Below are 17835 nucleotides of genomic sequence, written 5' to 3'. Positions count from 1 at the left end.
TAATTATTCCTCACAATAATTATTAAGAATGATTTCCACAACAATGATGGTATAGCTACACATACATATTTAAACTTTTATTCATGCTAATCTGTTTCAACATTTGAAAGTCAGAGGTATCACATCTCTGATATTTTTGTATCATCTACTATTTTAGACGGAGCTCCATGGGGACTAGTGCTATTTTTAGAACATGCCTTGCGGGCGACAGGGTGCCCGCGGGCACCGTGTCGGCTACCTCTGCGTTAGATGATAATGTTATTTTAGCTTTGCCAGCACTGACTGCCTAAAGTTCTGGTAAATATAGTTAAAAATATTGGAGATATTCAATCCAGCTAGACAGACAGTTACATCAGACAAACGCTTGTAGTTTAGTAAAGGTTTATAGTTTTAACATTAATTAAAATAGATTAAAAGAGCCGCTCATAACGTTACTCTTCAGATCCGTTATTTAGCTGCCTAGCTAACGTTAGATAGCGGTTAGCTTCACTAGCAGCGGGATACCCTATAAGGTAATAACGAAATGTACTTAACGTTGCTGTAAAACGAGGTGAGCCGAGTTATAACGTTGTCTTGAACTTAACATGAATACAGAAACGGGTTTAAAGGCTCAATGAAGGTGGCAGCTGTTAGCCAACATATGCTAAAAACATACCCAACTACCCCTGCTAAGCTACAACGAGTTAGCTTAACCTGAAGCTAACCTCGTGTTCTTGCAGGTCTTCAGATGTCTTACTGGGTCTGCTGCAACTCCTGCTTCCTTTCTCACAGTGCTGACCGAAAACTGGCTGTCACAAACTGTGGCCATGTCATCTGCAGTGTCTGTTATCAAAACGGTACAAAGATACAAAACAAAACAAATCACTGTTGTGACTGTTTGTTTGGATGTGCTTTAATGGTTCAGCACCATGTCCGCAGGCAGGGTTAAAGTGTGAATAAACAGGGACATCTGTTGGAAGTCAAGGGCTATTGCAGAGCTGATGACTTAATATTGTTATTGTCCATTGCTGTATAACAGCAGAGGGAGTAAAGTCTCAGATCCAGTTATATATTCAAATGTAATAAGAGTGAAATTACACTATTCATCAACATTGATGTGGGGACTCTTGAAGTGCACTCCTGGAAGGCCCTTTAACCCACTTTGGGAGCCTCTAAACATATTCACAAGCCCGGGATGTGTCCCTGATGGGTCTAATGTCAGCCAGACTCTCAAGAGTTTAATTATAATTTAATTTGCTCTGGGCTGGCTTCCAGAGTTAAACCCAGGGGTTACACTTAATCCATTTTGGGTCTCGTAAGCGCTTTAAGAATCCCTTTTTGTTCAGTTCCTGTATTGGATTTAGAGTCTACATGTCGTCTTTTCATTTTGTCCATATATATTTGCAACTTTTCATTCAGGTAAACCAGGCAAGTGTTTGATATGCAGCGCCAAATGCCAAGTATCCCCTCTGTCTGACAAAGTAAGCATCCTTCTTCTCATTGAATGGCTGTGTGGGACAACGTCGCACTTTATCGCCGACTGTCTGGTATCATTTTACAGACCTACTCTCATCACAGTCACGTGAAATGTCTTTGTTTCAGAGCAGCCCGGAGGTGAAGGCTCTGTTCTCCGACATTAACTCTGTGGCAACCAAATACATCACGGAAATCAGCAAAGTGTGGTCATTTTCAATCTCATCATAAAATATTGAAAACAGTCTGGTTAACTGTTCTTATATCAGTTCAGTCTGTCTCAGCCAGTTCAAGATGATTTGAGTTATATGTGCAATATATATATTTATTTATTCATATAGACTTGCTGTTTCCTCCTTTTTCTTAGGTTATAAAGTTCCAGGCAAGACATCAAAAGAGACTGCTGAGTTACTACCAGCAAAGGGTGAGAGACATCTGCATTGCAGCCATGTAGTTTATATAAATATGAATAGATATAAACACGTAGTCATACCTGCCGTACAACTGCATCAACAACCATTTTATCAATTGCAGAATAAGAATTTAGAAGAGGTTTGCGTCAAGATGAAGCAAGAAATGCAGCAGATGGCAAAGTAAGATAAACCATAAGTTTATAGTGCACTTTCATACTTATTCTAAACTGCAGTTCATACAAATGTGGGTGCCTTTGTTATTTATTTTGATTATGTCCCCTTTAAAAGGAAGCTGAAAGAACAGAGTGCCTACATCTCGAAGCTGGAAAACTCTCTTCAGCATCAGAGGTACAGCATAGAGTAGATCCTTTTATAAAGATTACATGCAAACATGCTGACGTTCTCATAATGGGATTTAACACACCTTAAAGTGTGTCATTCAAGATTTGAGATCTCTTAAAATATATAACAAAATTTGTGGTCAATCTTTTTTTTTATTACTTGTAAATTAGATCTATAGCTGTCAGGTTTTCCTACTTTAACAGCCACTGTTCTGTGTAATTAGCTTTAACTGTTCCACAAACCAGACTATCCTGACAAATTCATTTTCCAAAGTTTGCTGATAAGCATTTGGCTTATGTTTCCCATTCTGTAGACGCTCTTTCCAGCATCAAACTGGACTAAATGATCTCTGGAGGTATTAAAACCTGTAATGATTTGAAATGAAATGGCCTCTCTGAGTTTGGCAGCACTTTGGCCTCTGAAGTTTTTACAACCAGCTGGCTGTTATTCCTCTCTGCTCACTAGGTGTCACTTCTGGCACGTCTACATCCGTACTGCAGCTAAGTCCTTTATAAACATTCTGTAAAACACAACCCAAAGGTGGAAATACTGGAAGGAAAAAAACTCCTAAAACCTAAATTCTGATTTAAAAATCATTTGTCTGGCTGAAGCGCAGCTTGAAGGAAGAAGAGTCCTCACCTTCTCTCATTCCAGGATTCAAACTGACAACTACGTTATTAGCAGCTACGTCTGATCAGTTGATTAACCTTGTTTCTTACTGTTTCACTCAGTGCCAAAGTGTCATTGGTGCCGCAGATGAGCCACAGCTCCTACACTCCGCATGGACAAAAATCAGGTAAAAAGCAATTTCATCATTTTGTGTCACTTTTGCATTGGTGATTGCAGACAGTGTTATATTGGACTCTACTGTTGTTCACCGTAAGAGTCAAATGTGTCTTAACTTCAATCACTCAATACAATCCTTCGGATTAAGAACATGTTGAAATGTGATAGGTAAAGAAAGTAATGTAAGTTTGCCAAAAATGTTGCATTATTTACGAAAACTGAGTATTACTCCAGCGAAAGACGACAAAAAACACTCACTGTGGGCTAAGAAAAAGAGGCAAGTTGGAGATAATAAAAAAGCTATTTTGAGACTACACAAGTAAGTGTTACTAATATAAAAAGATTACATTTCCAAACCTGCACCGCAGACCAATCAAGACGACTACTTGTTCTACAAAACTCTGTTACGAATACCAGTAAGAAAAAAGACTAATTAGGCCGCTGACTGAGCATGAAACTGGGTCACTTTGTGGTCATATCACTGAACCGTGTATTTTCATACATTCCCGGTATGACCACTAATGTCTAATCATCATTCATAGAGTTCGGAGGTTGTTAATGTTGTTTCTCTTGTTTGGTATCAGTCCTACAGATCCAGTATAACTCCCCCATGTCCCTCTCAAGACACTCCTCAACGACGAGCATGTGAGTATCGGCCCCTGCCTAACTGTTCACGCCGTATCTCTGAGCATCTCTTCCCCTCGTGTTTCTCTTTGCTCTGCACTTCATTACTGCCTCACCATAAGAGAGAGACTCTAGGAGGTATTTCACAGTGCAAACAAGCTATATCCTGAGCTCAGCCCCGGCGTCTTATGTTAGCTTTAGCTGCTGTGTAGCTTTGCCTTGCCCTGCGGTTATCTACACACACACACACACACACACACACACGAGAAAGCTAAGCTTAGCTCGGGTTTAGTCAGGATTCCCTGTTGGGTTTCCGAGACACCGTTGACACAGGACTGATTGTCTGCTTGTGTTTAAAAGTACAACTGTTTTTTTATCCACTGAGACTTTAGATTCTTTTATTGAGTGAGTAGATGATGGACAGCGGATATTAACCCCATGTTCAGCATTACCGCCATGCCTGCAGGGACATTTCATTTGAAAAGTAACTTGATTGTTTAAAAGGAATTTTAACAGGAATTCTTTTCAAAATATTTAGATTGTAGTTGCTGAATTTAATTGAAAACGTATGTTTTACAGTTGTTCTCGGGTTGTTTCGGTGAAATGCATGATGTTTTCAACAAATAAACAAGCAAGTTTGATATTCAATATTGGATAAACAACCATCTAATACTAGTCTCAAAATATATTCTTCCTCAAAACCAACAAATCTGTTTAGAAAACTCTTCAACGCAGAATGTTTCCTGAATCATATACAACTGAAATGACGTGCATTACTATGAATTTGTCAAATATAAATGTATGTGAAGGCATAAGATTATTCACTTTAATTGTGTAAAGTTTGTGGGGGAATGTGTTTGTGTACTCTCCTAAAAAGTAATCGTGAATATCTGCCTTTGGAATGAAACTCTGACGTTACGTTCAGTCATTCGGTTCGTTTATAAAAAATAAAAATAAAAGGTTCAGGCTCCACTGCAGTGCTCAGCCAAGTGACACCAACAGGACTAATGAAGCGTGCGCTCATGTCTTGCAGCACTGAAAACATGGACGTGGATGAAAGGAGTCTGTTCAGAAAAGTAAGCGTCATTATTTCACCTGCAGTCAGCCTGAGAGCCATCAGGATTCGCATTAACTTCGTGACTTCAGTCCAAACAGAATGAAAGCATTGAAGATCAAGCCATTTTAAAGTCGTGATTCGTGCTTTTTCTCTCTGTGTGTCTCTGTCTTTCAGCCTAACACCGTCCCCAGACTGTCCTTAATCAGTCCTCCACAAGATGGACGAATGGGTACGAGCTTTGCTCTGACGGTCGTTAAACTTTAGTTTTTGGTTCTCACTGTAGGAAGACGTTTTTTTCCGTGTCAAATTTAGCTCATAACCTTGTGATCTGCTTCAGTGATTTATCCGTATAACTCATTGTACCGGTAAATTCACGCTCAGGTGTTTGACTCCAAGCACTGATCCCATATGTTACGCTGCCAAGGATACAGCACAATAGAGCCTGTCTGCCAGAGGTATGCATCTAAGGTTGCATATGTATAAACAAGATGTCACGTTGACACAGACATAATTGCACTTTAATCACCTGACAAAACCATCTTGTTCGGTGGTTATGGACTCCACGGTTGACCACCCACAGGGATTAAACCAATACAGATGTTGGCTGTTGTTCTGTTTAGGATTACACCTGCCGAGCTCATTCTCTTTCATTATGTTATTTAGTTCCTAAAAGGATTTCACCTCCATTGTGGCAGATAAATTAGACGACAGCCGTCACATGTTAATCGGATTGTGCAGATCCTCACTAAGTCTGTGTGCGCGTTTGCTTGGACAATTGTTGTATTGAAGGAAATCATATTATTTAACCAGCAGGAGCAGATTTATTGGGCACAGACAATTAAATGTATTGTTATTGCTAGATAAGGATGTCACGTGCCACTTTTATTATCAAGCTCTCTGTAGCAGAGGATTGTGTGCATGTGGTGGGTGGTTTGCCCTGTTGGTTTGTGTGTGGGGGATGATTCACCCATTTATCTTGCAGAGTGTGATGGTAGAAGAAGCACATGAGCCTATAATGACCCAGAGATATCTCAGGCATTTTACAACCATTATGAGTTGTTATATCTGTATGAGCTGTGTTAAAGGTTAACGTTGGATCTTCTGGTTTGTTTAGGCACCGTCCCGCACAGGTCGTCCAACCACAACATGTTGGCCAACCATTCAGCTCGCTCGGCCACAGTCAGGTGACTCATTTCATTCGGTAAAGACGTCGTGATGAAATCAGAATAATGGAGATTTAGTGGTTTTACGTACATACTTTTTTTTACATATTCTAAACTAATCAACTCGACGTTTCCAGTGTGAGCAACTTGTTTGACTGATTGTGAGTCTAACGAGAGGCTGCAAATGCATCTGGATACTTTTAATGAATTGTATATTAACTCTCTTCTCCTCACCTCTCCGCTTATGTCCTCTCCTCTGCTGTCCTGTCCTCTCCTCTTATGTCCTCTCCTCTGCTGTCCTGTCCTCTCCTCTTATGTCCTCTCCTCTGCTGTCCTGTCCTCTCCTCTGCTGTCCTGTCCTCTCCTCTTATGTCCTCTCCTCTGCTGTCCTGTCCTCTCCTCTTATGTCCTCTCCTCTGCTGTCCTATCCTCTCATGTCCTCTCCTCTTATGTCCTCTCCTTTCCTCTCCTCTCCTCTCCCCAGTCGTTTTCAAGGATCTCCGATGACCCAAGATATTTCATACGGCCAGAGCTCTGGATGGAAGTCTCCCTTCTTCAAACCTCTCTCCGCCTTCAGACACAACATGTCCTCCCTGGTCAGCCCTCCTCCCAATCAAACACACACATGAACTCTCACGAAGCCTTGCGAGGAAATACACCCGGCCACTGATGTGTGAACAGAGCCGTCTCTGTCTCTCACAGCCATAAACAAGTCACCAAAGAGTTTGTGTGTTGTTTTAACAACCCTGGATTCACAGGTGAAATGAAATGTATTCGGCTTGTATCATACTTTATATAGATGTCTTAACTCAGATTCTGTTTTGTTGAATTGGCTCACAATCAATTAAAGTGATGAAATAATGAGTCTGGTGTGCTTTATGAATGAGACATGGTGCACAGGATCTGGTGTCATGTTGTCAACAGGTCACGTCATCCACTAGAGTTGGAGTTGTTTAGCCGTGTTGTTTTTCAAAGTGAAGTACTTTCACTAATCCAGCAGAGAGACCAGCAGGCCTCAACCCACAGAGCCTTACAAGCTGCTAGCCGAAGGCACAATTTGATGCCGTGCTCACTCTGCTGCGCCAGCACCTGTTCAATTTACAAAGATAAACTGGGATTACGCTCGCGGAAAAATACGTCCATTTATTGGATTCAACAAGGCCTTCAAGGTTGACAGACAAAACGCTGCAGTGACACCAAGAAAACCCTTCAGGCAGCGACGGAGTCGACTTCAACGATACGGCCTCCGCACTCCCGGCCCGCTGCTCGTCACTGCAGTAACACGACTCGTGATTTCACCCTCCAATCTTGTTACAAAACAGCTGCAAGTGAAGGCAAAAGCAAAGTGTAGCCATATAGAAACATGATATCAGCTGAAGTCATCACTGGGAAAAGCTGATGCGGTGAAACGGGTGGCGAGGACGGCCAGATGTGTTCAGACAGGTCGTTCCTGTCTTTGTCGACCCGCGCTTTTGCCTCCATTGTCCCCGGTTGTCAGGGTGTTGAATGGTGTCTATTGAAAAGGGCTCAGGTGTGACTGTGCGTGTGTGGTGTGTTCTGGGTTTGTACACGCTATATTCAGGCACTAACCATCGTGTGTGTGTGTGTGTGTGTGTGTGAGAGAGAGAGAAGTTAAAGGGTATTGTACAGAGTCAGTAGGCCTGATCCTCCTCTGTGCTCTAGTGGGATTTGAAGTCGTTTCCTGTTTTTTAAGGTCCACTTAGAGAGAAATGGCTCCCTGTGGCAGACTAAGCTGTCATGGTGTCACACTCTGACAGGGAGAGGACTAAATCAGATTCATCTCTCCCTTATGCCCACACACACACACACACACACACAGGGTCATCGCTTGCTCTGTAAAAGTGCACTTTTCTTTTGAAATAGTCACACCATTCTCAAGACATCTCTTCTCCCTCTTTATCTCTCTGCCTCTCTTTCTTAGCCCTCTGCACACACACTCTCTCACTCACTCACACACACACACCTCTGCATGCCTCCAGCCCGTACAAATGAGTCCTGCCACTTCAGAGAGCTAAAGAAAACTATTCTCATGTCAGCAGTAATTATTCAGCAGCGTGTTCCCACAGCTTGTCCACCCCCCCCCCCCCCCCTTCTCGGTCCCTCCATCTCCATCTTTCTGTGTGTGTGTGTGTGTGTGTGTGTGCGAAAGAGAGGCTTCTCTTAATCTGATCCAGATTTCACACTTTGTCACTCAGTCTTTCACTCTTGTACCTTTTGGTGCTGTTCGTGTAATCCCCTCTCGGCAAGACGCAACATGAACTAAATGACTTCACACTGGAGCTATTTGTCTGTCTGAGGTCCACACACAGTGTTCCTGTGTAGGCTTACAGTGTGTAATCACTGATGAAGATTCAAAATGTACCCAGAAAACCCACACATTTGGATTCATTTCAACATATTTGTATACTGTGAAACCAAATCTGTATTGTAATGTGAGGGTTTTAATCACATGTGTTTCTGTGCTTTTAGTATTCTCTTTTGAACCAGTTTGAGGATTCACAATAAACCAAATATATCTCATGTGGATCAATTATAGTTAATGTAGAGCAGTGCAAGATACATCTGAGGGTCGATGACATGATCTACAAGGAATTATGTTTGCTTGCTTTTTACTTTACTGGTGACATACTGAAGAGTTTTACCTCTCGAAGATTAAAAAACCTATGAAAATTAAACAATCTATATGATATGGTATTGTATGGTTTTATATTATAATGAAAATTGTTTTGCTGTGTCACCATTTTACAAAACAACTGTCATTTAAATGAATGAATGTATACATTTTTAGAAATCTAAACAAAATGCAAATATTTTTTTTATTCAAAACATAACAGTGGAACAACCACTTTATGTTGCGTACATTTCCTCCATCATAATATATTGTACATTGATATCACAAAATATACTGTTATTTATATTCATTTTAGGCATATCACCCAGCCCTATAGGTGAAATTAAATGTTCATGAGTACAAATCATTCCGTTTGCACATGGCAGAGTGAAATACTTTCTCGAAAATATGGAAGTAAATTGGAGTTGCTGTGCGCTGCACTGACTTGACTTCAAGTCGATCGGCCTATAGGTGGCACTGTAGTCTATCTCAGCCGAGTTTACATCACCATAGCTCCAGCATGCATTCCTCTGCTGTGTGTGAAGGCCTTTGGACCACAGCTGCCTCTGATAGGGATCGACAGGATGAGGAAGGGACACACAGACACACACACACACACACACGTCTGTTCACATCTGCTGCTTTTGAATCGGGTGAAGAGGATGATAGAAGAGTGAAGAGGATGACATCGAGGAATTGTTGGACGCACAAGGCAGGCAGCTTTGTTGCGATTTAGCAGGAGAGCGGAATCGAGGGCGGTTTATGAGTCAAAGAAGAACAGGTGAGGATGGGTGACCTGGACCACTCGTATTCTCCTCAGTACACACAACACACACACACACACACATACACACACACACACACACACACACACACACACACACACACACACACACACACACAGGCATCCCACATGTGAAGGCAGGCAGGCTGTTGCCTTTGAAGGGGCCCGGCCTCCTCCAACTGTCCCATGCATGCTTGAGTGATGTCAGCACGGCTGTGGAAAGATTCCTTTCCTGTCACACACACACACACACACACACACACACACACACACACACACACCTACACACACACACACACACACATATACACACACACACACACCCTTATCACACACAATCTCTTTTCACACACCAACTTGTCTTGCCTTCTTTACTACTTTCTCAAACAAACACACACAGTTGCTTGCATAACACACACTGACTCTGACTTTCTTCCTCTCTTTTTCTGTCTTACACACACACACACACACACACACACAGACAGAAAGAAAGACACACACTTGGCAGGAAGTGCGGGGAGAAAAAGGGGCTGAAAGACAACACCGAGATTAGGAGGCTTTTGTCACGGCTCTGTGGCAGACTTTAAAGGCCTTGGCTCCCTTCCCCTCTGCCAGATTTTCTTTCTTTTCTCACCCTGTCTGTCCACCGTCCCTCTCTTGTCACGGGGGGAAGGTAAACATTTGGTACACAGAGACAGAGAAAGGGAGGAAGGATGGAAGGGAGGGATGGGTGGAAGAAGGATGGAAGCCGCCTGTTGCCCCCTTTTAGCCTCGTTTTTTGTGTTTTTGTTTTCCTCGTTCTAATGGCGGCTTTGTGGCGGTGAGGATGAGTGGAGAGCGGGAGAGGTATGCAAACAGAACAGAGCCTCAACAATGCCAGCCAGGTGTCTGCGTTGTTCCCATCTGTGTACCTGGGTGTGTGTGTGTGTGTGTGTGCATCTAACTTCCATGTGCACATGTTGCATATGCACTCTCAGTTGTGTGTGTGTGTGTGTGTGTGTGTGTAGAGGTATCTTTCAGGTTCCGATGAGTAGATGTGTGCATGTTTTCCCCCCAGGTGCGTGTCTGTGTGTTTGAGCCCTTCATGGTCACTGACTCCATTCACCTGAGCCGTCCTTTCACAGTGAAAAGGCAGTTGCTGGTAAAAAAAAAAAAAAAAAAAAAAAGCTCTTTGGACAGCTTCTCTTCATCACCAACCACAGCTGCTGTTGACTCAAGCGCCCAGGAATCTCCTCCATGGGTTCACACCCTTTTAACCAGCCAACCGCACACCAGGGCCCTCTGAGAGTGAGCAAAAGGTCCTGCAAGACCTCAAGGTCTGAAGGATGAAACATTTGCTCTGGCAGTGGACAGGATTTGGTCAGAATGCAGCCATCTCATTGGTCGGAGGACGGCTGCAATGGAGAGGAGCAAACCTTCACCCATTGTGACGCCTTACTTCCTTCAATAGTATGCTCACTGACTCACTGCAACAACTGGACTTGCAAAACCTACATTTTCTAGCCTCTAATTGCGATATGACACTAGTGATGTTGACAGAAGGTTTATGTCGGAAGAAGAACAAAACAAAACAGTGACTTTAACCCAACAAAGGGTCCATCCTCCAGCTCAGAAATGTCCTCGCAGCCTCTTGCTCAGCCAGCCACACACACTGAACCCCAAAGGCCTTCAAACCCACACACTCCAAAAGGGTCAACGTTTCATTCACAAAACGTTTCAGTGAAAATGTAGGACACTGACAAAGACTTTCATCCTCTTTTTTCAGTTGCTGCAAAACAACTAGAACGTTTTTCTGACATAATATCTTCATTGACTGTCTGGTGTGAAAGAGGCCTATCAGATTAAAAAACATGAAGGTTAAACAACAGATCATTTCATGAATCAATCAATAAATGTCTGTATTTGAACCAAAACCCCAGCCCCCAGAATGCATTTCAATTCTGTAGAAGAAAGCGATAATGACTTTAAACACAGCAGGAGTGATGTGGATCTCAAGAGCTCAAGATTCACCTTTAAGACTGAACAGTTTGAGGATTTCTGTGATGGATTCACATCCATTTACATCGTCACATAGAATCCTGAAAAGACAGCGTATATATGTTTATAAATAAGAAATGCAAACTCAGGACTTTTGATGCCACAAGCCAAAGTCATAAAGTTCATGATTTACACAACCGATTTCATTGAACTCATTCAACCGTACTTTAAAATCTCAGTGGACAAATTGAAACACGTCAGTTAAAATGGGTTTATAATGATATATAAAATAAAAGCCGCAGTTCTGAAGAGTTGTAACGGTTCTCTTTAAACAGCGTGTCCTGTGAAGAGCAGAACATGTTTTATAATCAAATAACACACCTTGTGGCATTACACCATGTCTTTCATTATTGTTTTCTAACTCATTTGGATGCTTGAGACTTCATGAGTGTTTCAGGAGGATAATCGCTGCTTGTTTGTGTAACAGGACACGTGGCCTGATATTTCACGTGCTTATTGACTTTTCTACTGTGCGTTGACTTCTGGGCTTTGACCTCGAGGAAAAACGTATGATCTCAATGAGACTCTCGCCTGAAACAAAGGTGATAGAGGAACACAGTGTGCCACATGAAATGAAAGTTCCTGCATTGTTAGATCATTTTAAAGATTGTTATTTATTCCGAGAAAGAAAAATCAATAAATAATGAATTTCATCCAAGGATCCAAATGACAAATGAAGACGTTATCGGGCCTCTGTGAAGTTTTCTCCCCCGTTCCTGTTCCTGCACATTTCTTTCCCGTTTCATTCGACACTTCCACACTCTTCACTGATCTCCTCTCCATTTTCTCCACACATCTGTCAGCGGCTCAGCTCTGTGTCATCCTCCTCCTCCCTGCTTCTCTTCATCTTTTCCTCCTCCGACTGTCCTCCTCCCCCTCGACTCTTCAAGTCAATCAAATTCACAGGGGGAGCAGAAGAAAGCAGGAGAAGCAGGCTATAATCTTTGAGATAAGGAAAGAATGAAAGTCGAATGCCAAGGATGGAAACAAACAGGGGAGTCACATATTTGCCCTCGTACAGTTCCTTTTATCTGGACAGTTTTCACTCACACAAACGTAGTACGTCTGTCACAGCTTTAAATCCTACACAACCTCTGCTATTTGTTTATCACCAGTGAAGCTTACCAGATGTAAGGAAATCCAGCGGATCCAGGATTTGTAAAGCCCTGGGTTAGATCATATAGTCGTGAGTAACTGTTGACTTTGCAACAACATCAAAACCACAAATTGCTGTGAGGGATTCCGCTCCTCTGAATTTATTCAGGGTTTCTTTTCTCAAACTTCTTTTCCTTCCCCCAGGCTCATAAACCGCTGATTTCAATCTTCAACTTTACAATCCACAAGGTTTTTAAACAATGTTTCCATATTCATGATCCTATGTCGGTCAAAACATCCAATACATGAGGGTCCGGTCCATTGTATGTGATGTCCGATTCAATTTAAATGAAATGTGGGGAAACAATGGCAAAGGAATCGAAAAGATTTTGGAGAAGTTTAATTTAGCTCCTAAATAACTCTTTTTAACAGACTTTTAATCGAACTGCCTTCTATTTTTTTGTTCTGAAAAGTGATGTTTAAATAAAGTTATACGCCGTTGCCATATAAAATAATGCCTGCAGCCGCCCATCATTTACTGAATCCAGCGTTTTAGCATCTTTCTGTGCATTGTTTTAACCATATTTCCTGCAACTTTACTGTTTACAGACGCTCCAGCCCCAAATGTTGGCTCAAAGGTCCTGAAACGTTCAGGTTTTTAAAATACCGTCAACTTTGTGTCATCTGCTCTCACTCTCTCCGACTGGACCGTCAAGTCAAGATCAGTTGGCGAGTAGCTGGAACATTTAGCAGCTAAAGAGTCGGATATGTTCCTCACACGTTGGTGGAAACCGAGCACATTTGAGCACAGACTCGACTCCTAAATAGGCAACAGTTTTTTTCAGCCACATCAAAGTTTTAATAAAATTGATGTATTGCTATTTTTGTGTTTACAGCTTGTTCTGCTGCCCCCAAGTGGCCAAACAAAAAGTAGTTAAAACCGCTTTAACGTGTTTGTTGGAGATCAAAGAGCCAAGTCAGCAGTAAAGACGTCTTGGATGACGAATGCCTGCGCTGACAGCCACAAATGCTCAACAGACCGACTCCAGCACCACCTACAACTCCATCAAGTCGAAGGACTGGAAAGGTGCACGTAACAAGCCCGGAGACTCTGCAGAGTACTGCTTTAGGCTGTTTATTGTCATCTTATTCTGCTCTCTTGTGCAACCCTGTTTGCAGTGCCCCGTCCTTTCAGCAGGCTTTTCTGTCACCGTCTTCTTTCCCTCAATGAGTCGGAGGGGCAGAGCGAGATGCTGGGCCTTCACACTCTCCGTCTGCACGCACCGCTTGTCCATCGGTCATCCCTCCAGACGGACATGTTGACAGACGAATCGCCGGCTGCAGTTCTCACAATCGAAGGGCTGCAACTACTTAGAGGGCACTCACTTCAAAACATTCCCACGGCACTGAGAGGTATATTGTACTGGACTGGAATCTCTTTCTGTGATGCATCAGAAACAGGCAGAAAATTGATTGATAGATACTCAGAAATAAATATCTTGTCTTCCAAATACTGTTAAAATGCTCCGTCCTGCTTTGATTAGATTCAACCTTCAGGAACAAACACTGTAACGTGTAGATTTAACTTTTTTAATGGCACCAATAAAATGATTACAATGGGAAAAACAACATTTTTAACCTAAATGACAATAGACTGTACAAGATTGTCGATACAAAGATTATCGATAAAATTTCGTATATTCCGTCCGTACGTATAAATACAGTATCTTACAATGTCATGAACATGGTATTTGCTACATAGCTTATTACTTATATAACACAAAATCCACTCATGCAGTATAATGCCCAATTATATGAAAATAAAACATGTTTAAAAAGAAAATAAATTAGAAACACAATTTATTTTTTTGAATCTTGAGACAATTTCGCATTGATAATGTTTCGAGGGCCAATGTGTTGCTCGAGCTGCTGTTTGGACCTGAACAGTCTCACTAAATGATCTAACGCGTACTATATCTTCAACACTAATGTGGTTGCATGTACATGCGAGTGGTAATACACAGTCTACTGGCAGTCGAGTAGCTTTGACACAATAAAACGACGCTGGGTTCCACTTGTAAAACAGGTGGAAAAAAGGGAACTGAAAGGCAACGACAGTTTTCACAGAAAAACACAGCGCTGGTTGAGGAAACTGCTCGGGAACTTTTCCACAACTCCAACATTAGAAGCAAAACATGAAAAACAAAAAGGACACACTCCAGCTGTTTAGGGCGACTTCGACAACAGATGTTTCACAACAGAAAAGATGGGAGGACAAGAAAAACATGTCAGAGGGAATGCTACCAACGCCACATTTCAAGACCGATATTCATATTGTTTCTGGCGAGGAAATCATTTTTTAAACATGTTATTCTTTGTGATCTGATGTGTTTTTACATGTATTTGAATTGTTATACAGGAAGGAAGAGAGGACGCTGTGGGAAAGAACACGGTCACAGGCTGCTGTTGTGGGTTTGAGATGCACATGTTCGTTGAATATGTCTGTGTGTGTGTGTGTGTGTGTGTGTGTGTGTGTGGGGCTCATCTGATCGGTGCATGTTTTATAGGCTGCACCTTATTAAAAGTCTCCTCATTCAGAAAGTGAAACAACACAAAGAACTTGACGGGTTTGAAACTAAATAAAAATGATGCAAAATATGTGATGACAGAAAGTTTGGAAAGGCTTGAATGGTAGTTGTGCACAGAGGAAGTATCCATATGTATATTCTCGTGCATTTTCCGCCTTGAGTTTAAACATTTCTGTGCAACAACCCATGCTTAAGAACGACCACATGTGCAACTTAAGTTACCAGGTGATTCCAATATGTCGCTTCCTGTCACATGCTTGCTAAAACACACACTTGTAAAGTTCTCACTGTTGTGTTTCGTCCCGTCGAAGGTCTGCAGAGAGAGAAACACTTCCGCAATCGACGGCATGACGAGCCAACGGTTTCTTTCATATTTCACATTTGCGATCTTTTCATGTTTTATATATCTCTGGAGGGAGTCGCCCCACTCTTTCAACCACTGCGTTACGTCACATGGCGTGAGAGTGCTGTATTGTTAAACAGCTGATCTTTCGTTTCTATATCGCGGTTCGATTCATGCGCACAAAGGAAGAACAAGATGGACGCCTGAGAGAAGGTCAGTTGGGACTGGCTTTCAACTGAAACAGTTTGTTGGGGCAGATTTCCAATTAGGTTTGATTCGTCTACCAGGAGAAGTGAAAACGCAGTGATTCAACGGCAGAACTACTCACGGATCATTCAAATACATGAACAAACCAGGTAACAAGAGAAGGAGGGAATCAGTATGTCTCCAAAACCCAGCAAACTATGATCCTATAAAAAACAATACACTCTATTTCACCAGTTCTGCAGATGATTCGATGCTTTAGTTGTTGCATTTTTATAAGTAATCTTTAGATTTGAGTGCGAGTGGAAACACATTTTAAAGGATAAAGGATCATCATGCTCTTTGGGGTTTTGTGGATCCCTCATACCTCTCCCCCTTTTGGTCTTATAATCACCTCGCAAAGCTGACCACAACTTTATATCCACTGTCTCCAGCTAGCGCTTGTGTTGGCTTTGAAACCGGCTTTCTCCAGGATCATTCATACAGTCGACTAATTGCTTCACTCATAACCGCTGCAGGTGACCTCCCTGTTTACAAATCAAAGGCTCTGAACACCCACACAGGTGTTTGCACTTCATCTGGCCGATTAGACCCCTGCTCAGGATGACGCTGGGAAGTCGACCAAACCCAATGATTTCATAAGAACTGTGAACCTTTCAGTTGCCCCATTCTAAAAGATGCAACAAAACGAGCGAGAGTAAAGGAAATATGAATGGAAAACACACGTGAGGGCTTTGAGATGGCATCAACATGAGACCAAACTGTAATCACACCGAGCGAACATGCTTAAAATCCATCTCGTTATTGAAAACATCTCTTGAGGTTGTTCATAGAATTAGTAGGAAATCTTCCGATGAGTGAATTTAAACATTTAGATTTAAATAACCCGCACATATCTTTGTACATATCGAGTTATGATTCGAATGTTTTGTCATTACACAGCACTGAGAGCAGTTGGTGTACTTGTAGCTGGTCAGCAGGTGCTGCTGTAGTAATTAGCATAACCTTTTGGAGAATATATGTCTCCAAATGTTTGTGATACCGATATCTGTGTCAGTTTAAAGCTTTCACCTTTTCAGCATCTAAAATGTTTTGATGCAGCATCTTCCATTTCCCTGATCCGGCTGACAGAAAGCTCTGCAGGTGAGACGGCAGCCATTCATCCATTCATCCAGACAACAGATGAGTCCCTCTGCTTCGTGCCCAGCCGCGTGTGGAGAACAGAGCCTGAGCTCGTGTTGTGCAGCGCTTTCGGAAGAAGACTGGAGGACTTAAAGAGTCAAAGAGTTTAAGATGAAATTCCTCTCTATGTCCTCTAAATCTCACAAGGGATGAACAAGAATCTGTGACATATCCAATGATCCGACAGTGATCCGTGAAATCTGGAAACAATTCTCAGAAGGCACCGCTTTACACCGAGGCATTGTTGATGATCCCATTGCGCTGTTTGCTTGAGAGGTTGAACGTATGACATGGAGGAGAACTGACATCCTCCGTCTCTCTCTTCTTAAGTCAGCGAGCATCAAACAAAGAGCGAGAACGTGAAACAGGAAATGACACCTTTTTCTCCAGGGAGTAAAAAAGGGCACAAGCTGTACTCAGTCTGGAGGATCGCCTCGTTTGCAGCAGAAATGGCACTGTAGCCGCTTCACGAATCAATCTACGGAGAGAGATCCGTGCAGCCTGAACTCAGTAGCCCAGTATGACATCACACAGTACCCAGATAGCAGCTGGACATTCATCAGAACGGCTGGCGGCCCCGGCAGAAGCAAAAAGCCAGCAGCCTTAATCCTTTGCAGAGGGTGTGTGGATACTGTTTGCCTTGATTTATGTTTTTTTACGGCTCAGTTGGGCCGACGCCTGAGATATACTCTGAAATGAAGCTATTACATTACATACATACATGCTATATTTCTCTGAATAGATCACCCAGGATGAAGTAGCGCGCTAAATGCCATGTCATCGTATTCCACTATATACATGAGTAGCTGGAGTTGGAGTTTGTACTGTTACTGAGGAGGTTGTGGTTGTGTCCAAAGTACTAAAAGAAGCGTTTGAGAAAAAAGAAAAAAAAAGGACAGAAAAGATTTTGGAATACAAAAAAGCTTTGAATAAAACATGTTTTGGGGTTTTTCTCTCATAGATTTCACTGGATCGGCTTCCAGATTTGCCTAAAAATAAGAATCTTTGTCTTCTTTCTTTACATTCTTCATTGAATAAGTCGGTGTTCACACAGCAACGTGGCTGCGGCAGAATGAGGAAGAGTTGGGTGACCCCGTGTTTCTGGATGTCAGCAGCTTGTATGGACTGTTGTG

General features: G+C 42.2%; 1 protein-coding gene across 1 annotated transcript; it reads left to right on the top strand.

Annotated features, from left to right (window-relative positions):
• The first annotated feature begins 203 nt into the window (after positions 1-203).
• Positions 204-6610, top strand: rnf212 (ring finger protein 212). Its single transcript, XM_079268695.1, has 13 exons — positions 204-297; positions 720-836; positions 1399-1460; positions 1582-1656; positions 1820-1876; positions 1987-2045; positions 2154-2213; positions 2939-3003; positions 3578-3638; positions 4651-4693; positions 4849-4903; positions 5789-5858; positions 6322-6610. Exons 2-13 carry the CDS (start codon positions 728-730, stop codon positions 6464-6466), a joined length of 861 nt encoding a protein of 286 aa, XP_079124821.1. The 5' UTR covers positions 204-297; positions 720-727; the 3' UTR covers positions 6467-6610.
• Positions 6611-17835: the final 11225 nt, after the last annotated feature.

This window comes from Melanostigma gelatinosum (assembly GCF_949748355.1).
Source record: "Melanostigma gelatinosum genome assembly, chromosome: 5".
Lineage (NCBI taxonomy): Eukaryota > Metazoa > Chordata > Actinopteri > Perciformes > Zoarcidae > Melanostigma > Melanostigma gelatinosum.
Note: the sequence above shows the minus strand (reverse complement) of the source record. Positions and strands in the feature narration are given on the sequence as shown.

Coding starts and splice junctions, on each gene's coding strand:
- rnf212 (XM_079268695.1), top strand. CDS start 728: ATGTCTTACTGGGTCTGCTGCAACTCCTGCTTCCTTTCTCACAGTGCT. Junction 1,657..1,819: donor ACATCACGGAAATCAGCAAA/GTGTGGTCATTT, acceptor CCTTTTTCTTAG/GTTATAAAGTTCCAGGCAAG. Junction 5,859..6,321: donor GCTCGCTCGGCCACAGTCAG/GTGACTCATTTC, acceptor TCCTCTCCCCAG/TCGTTTTCAAGGATCTCCGA.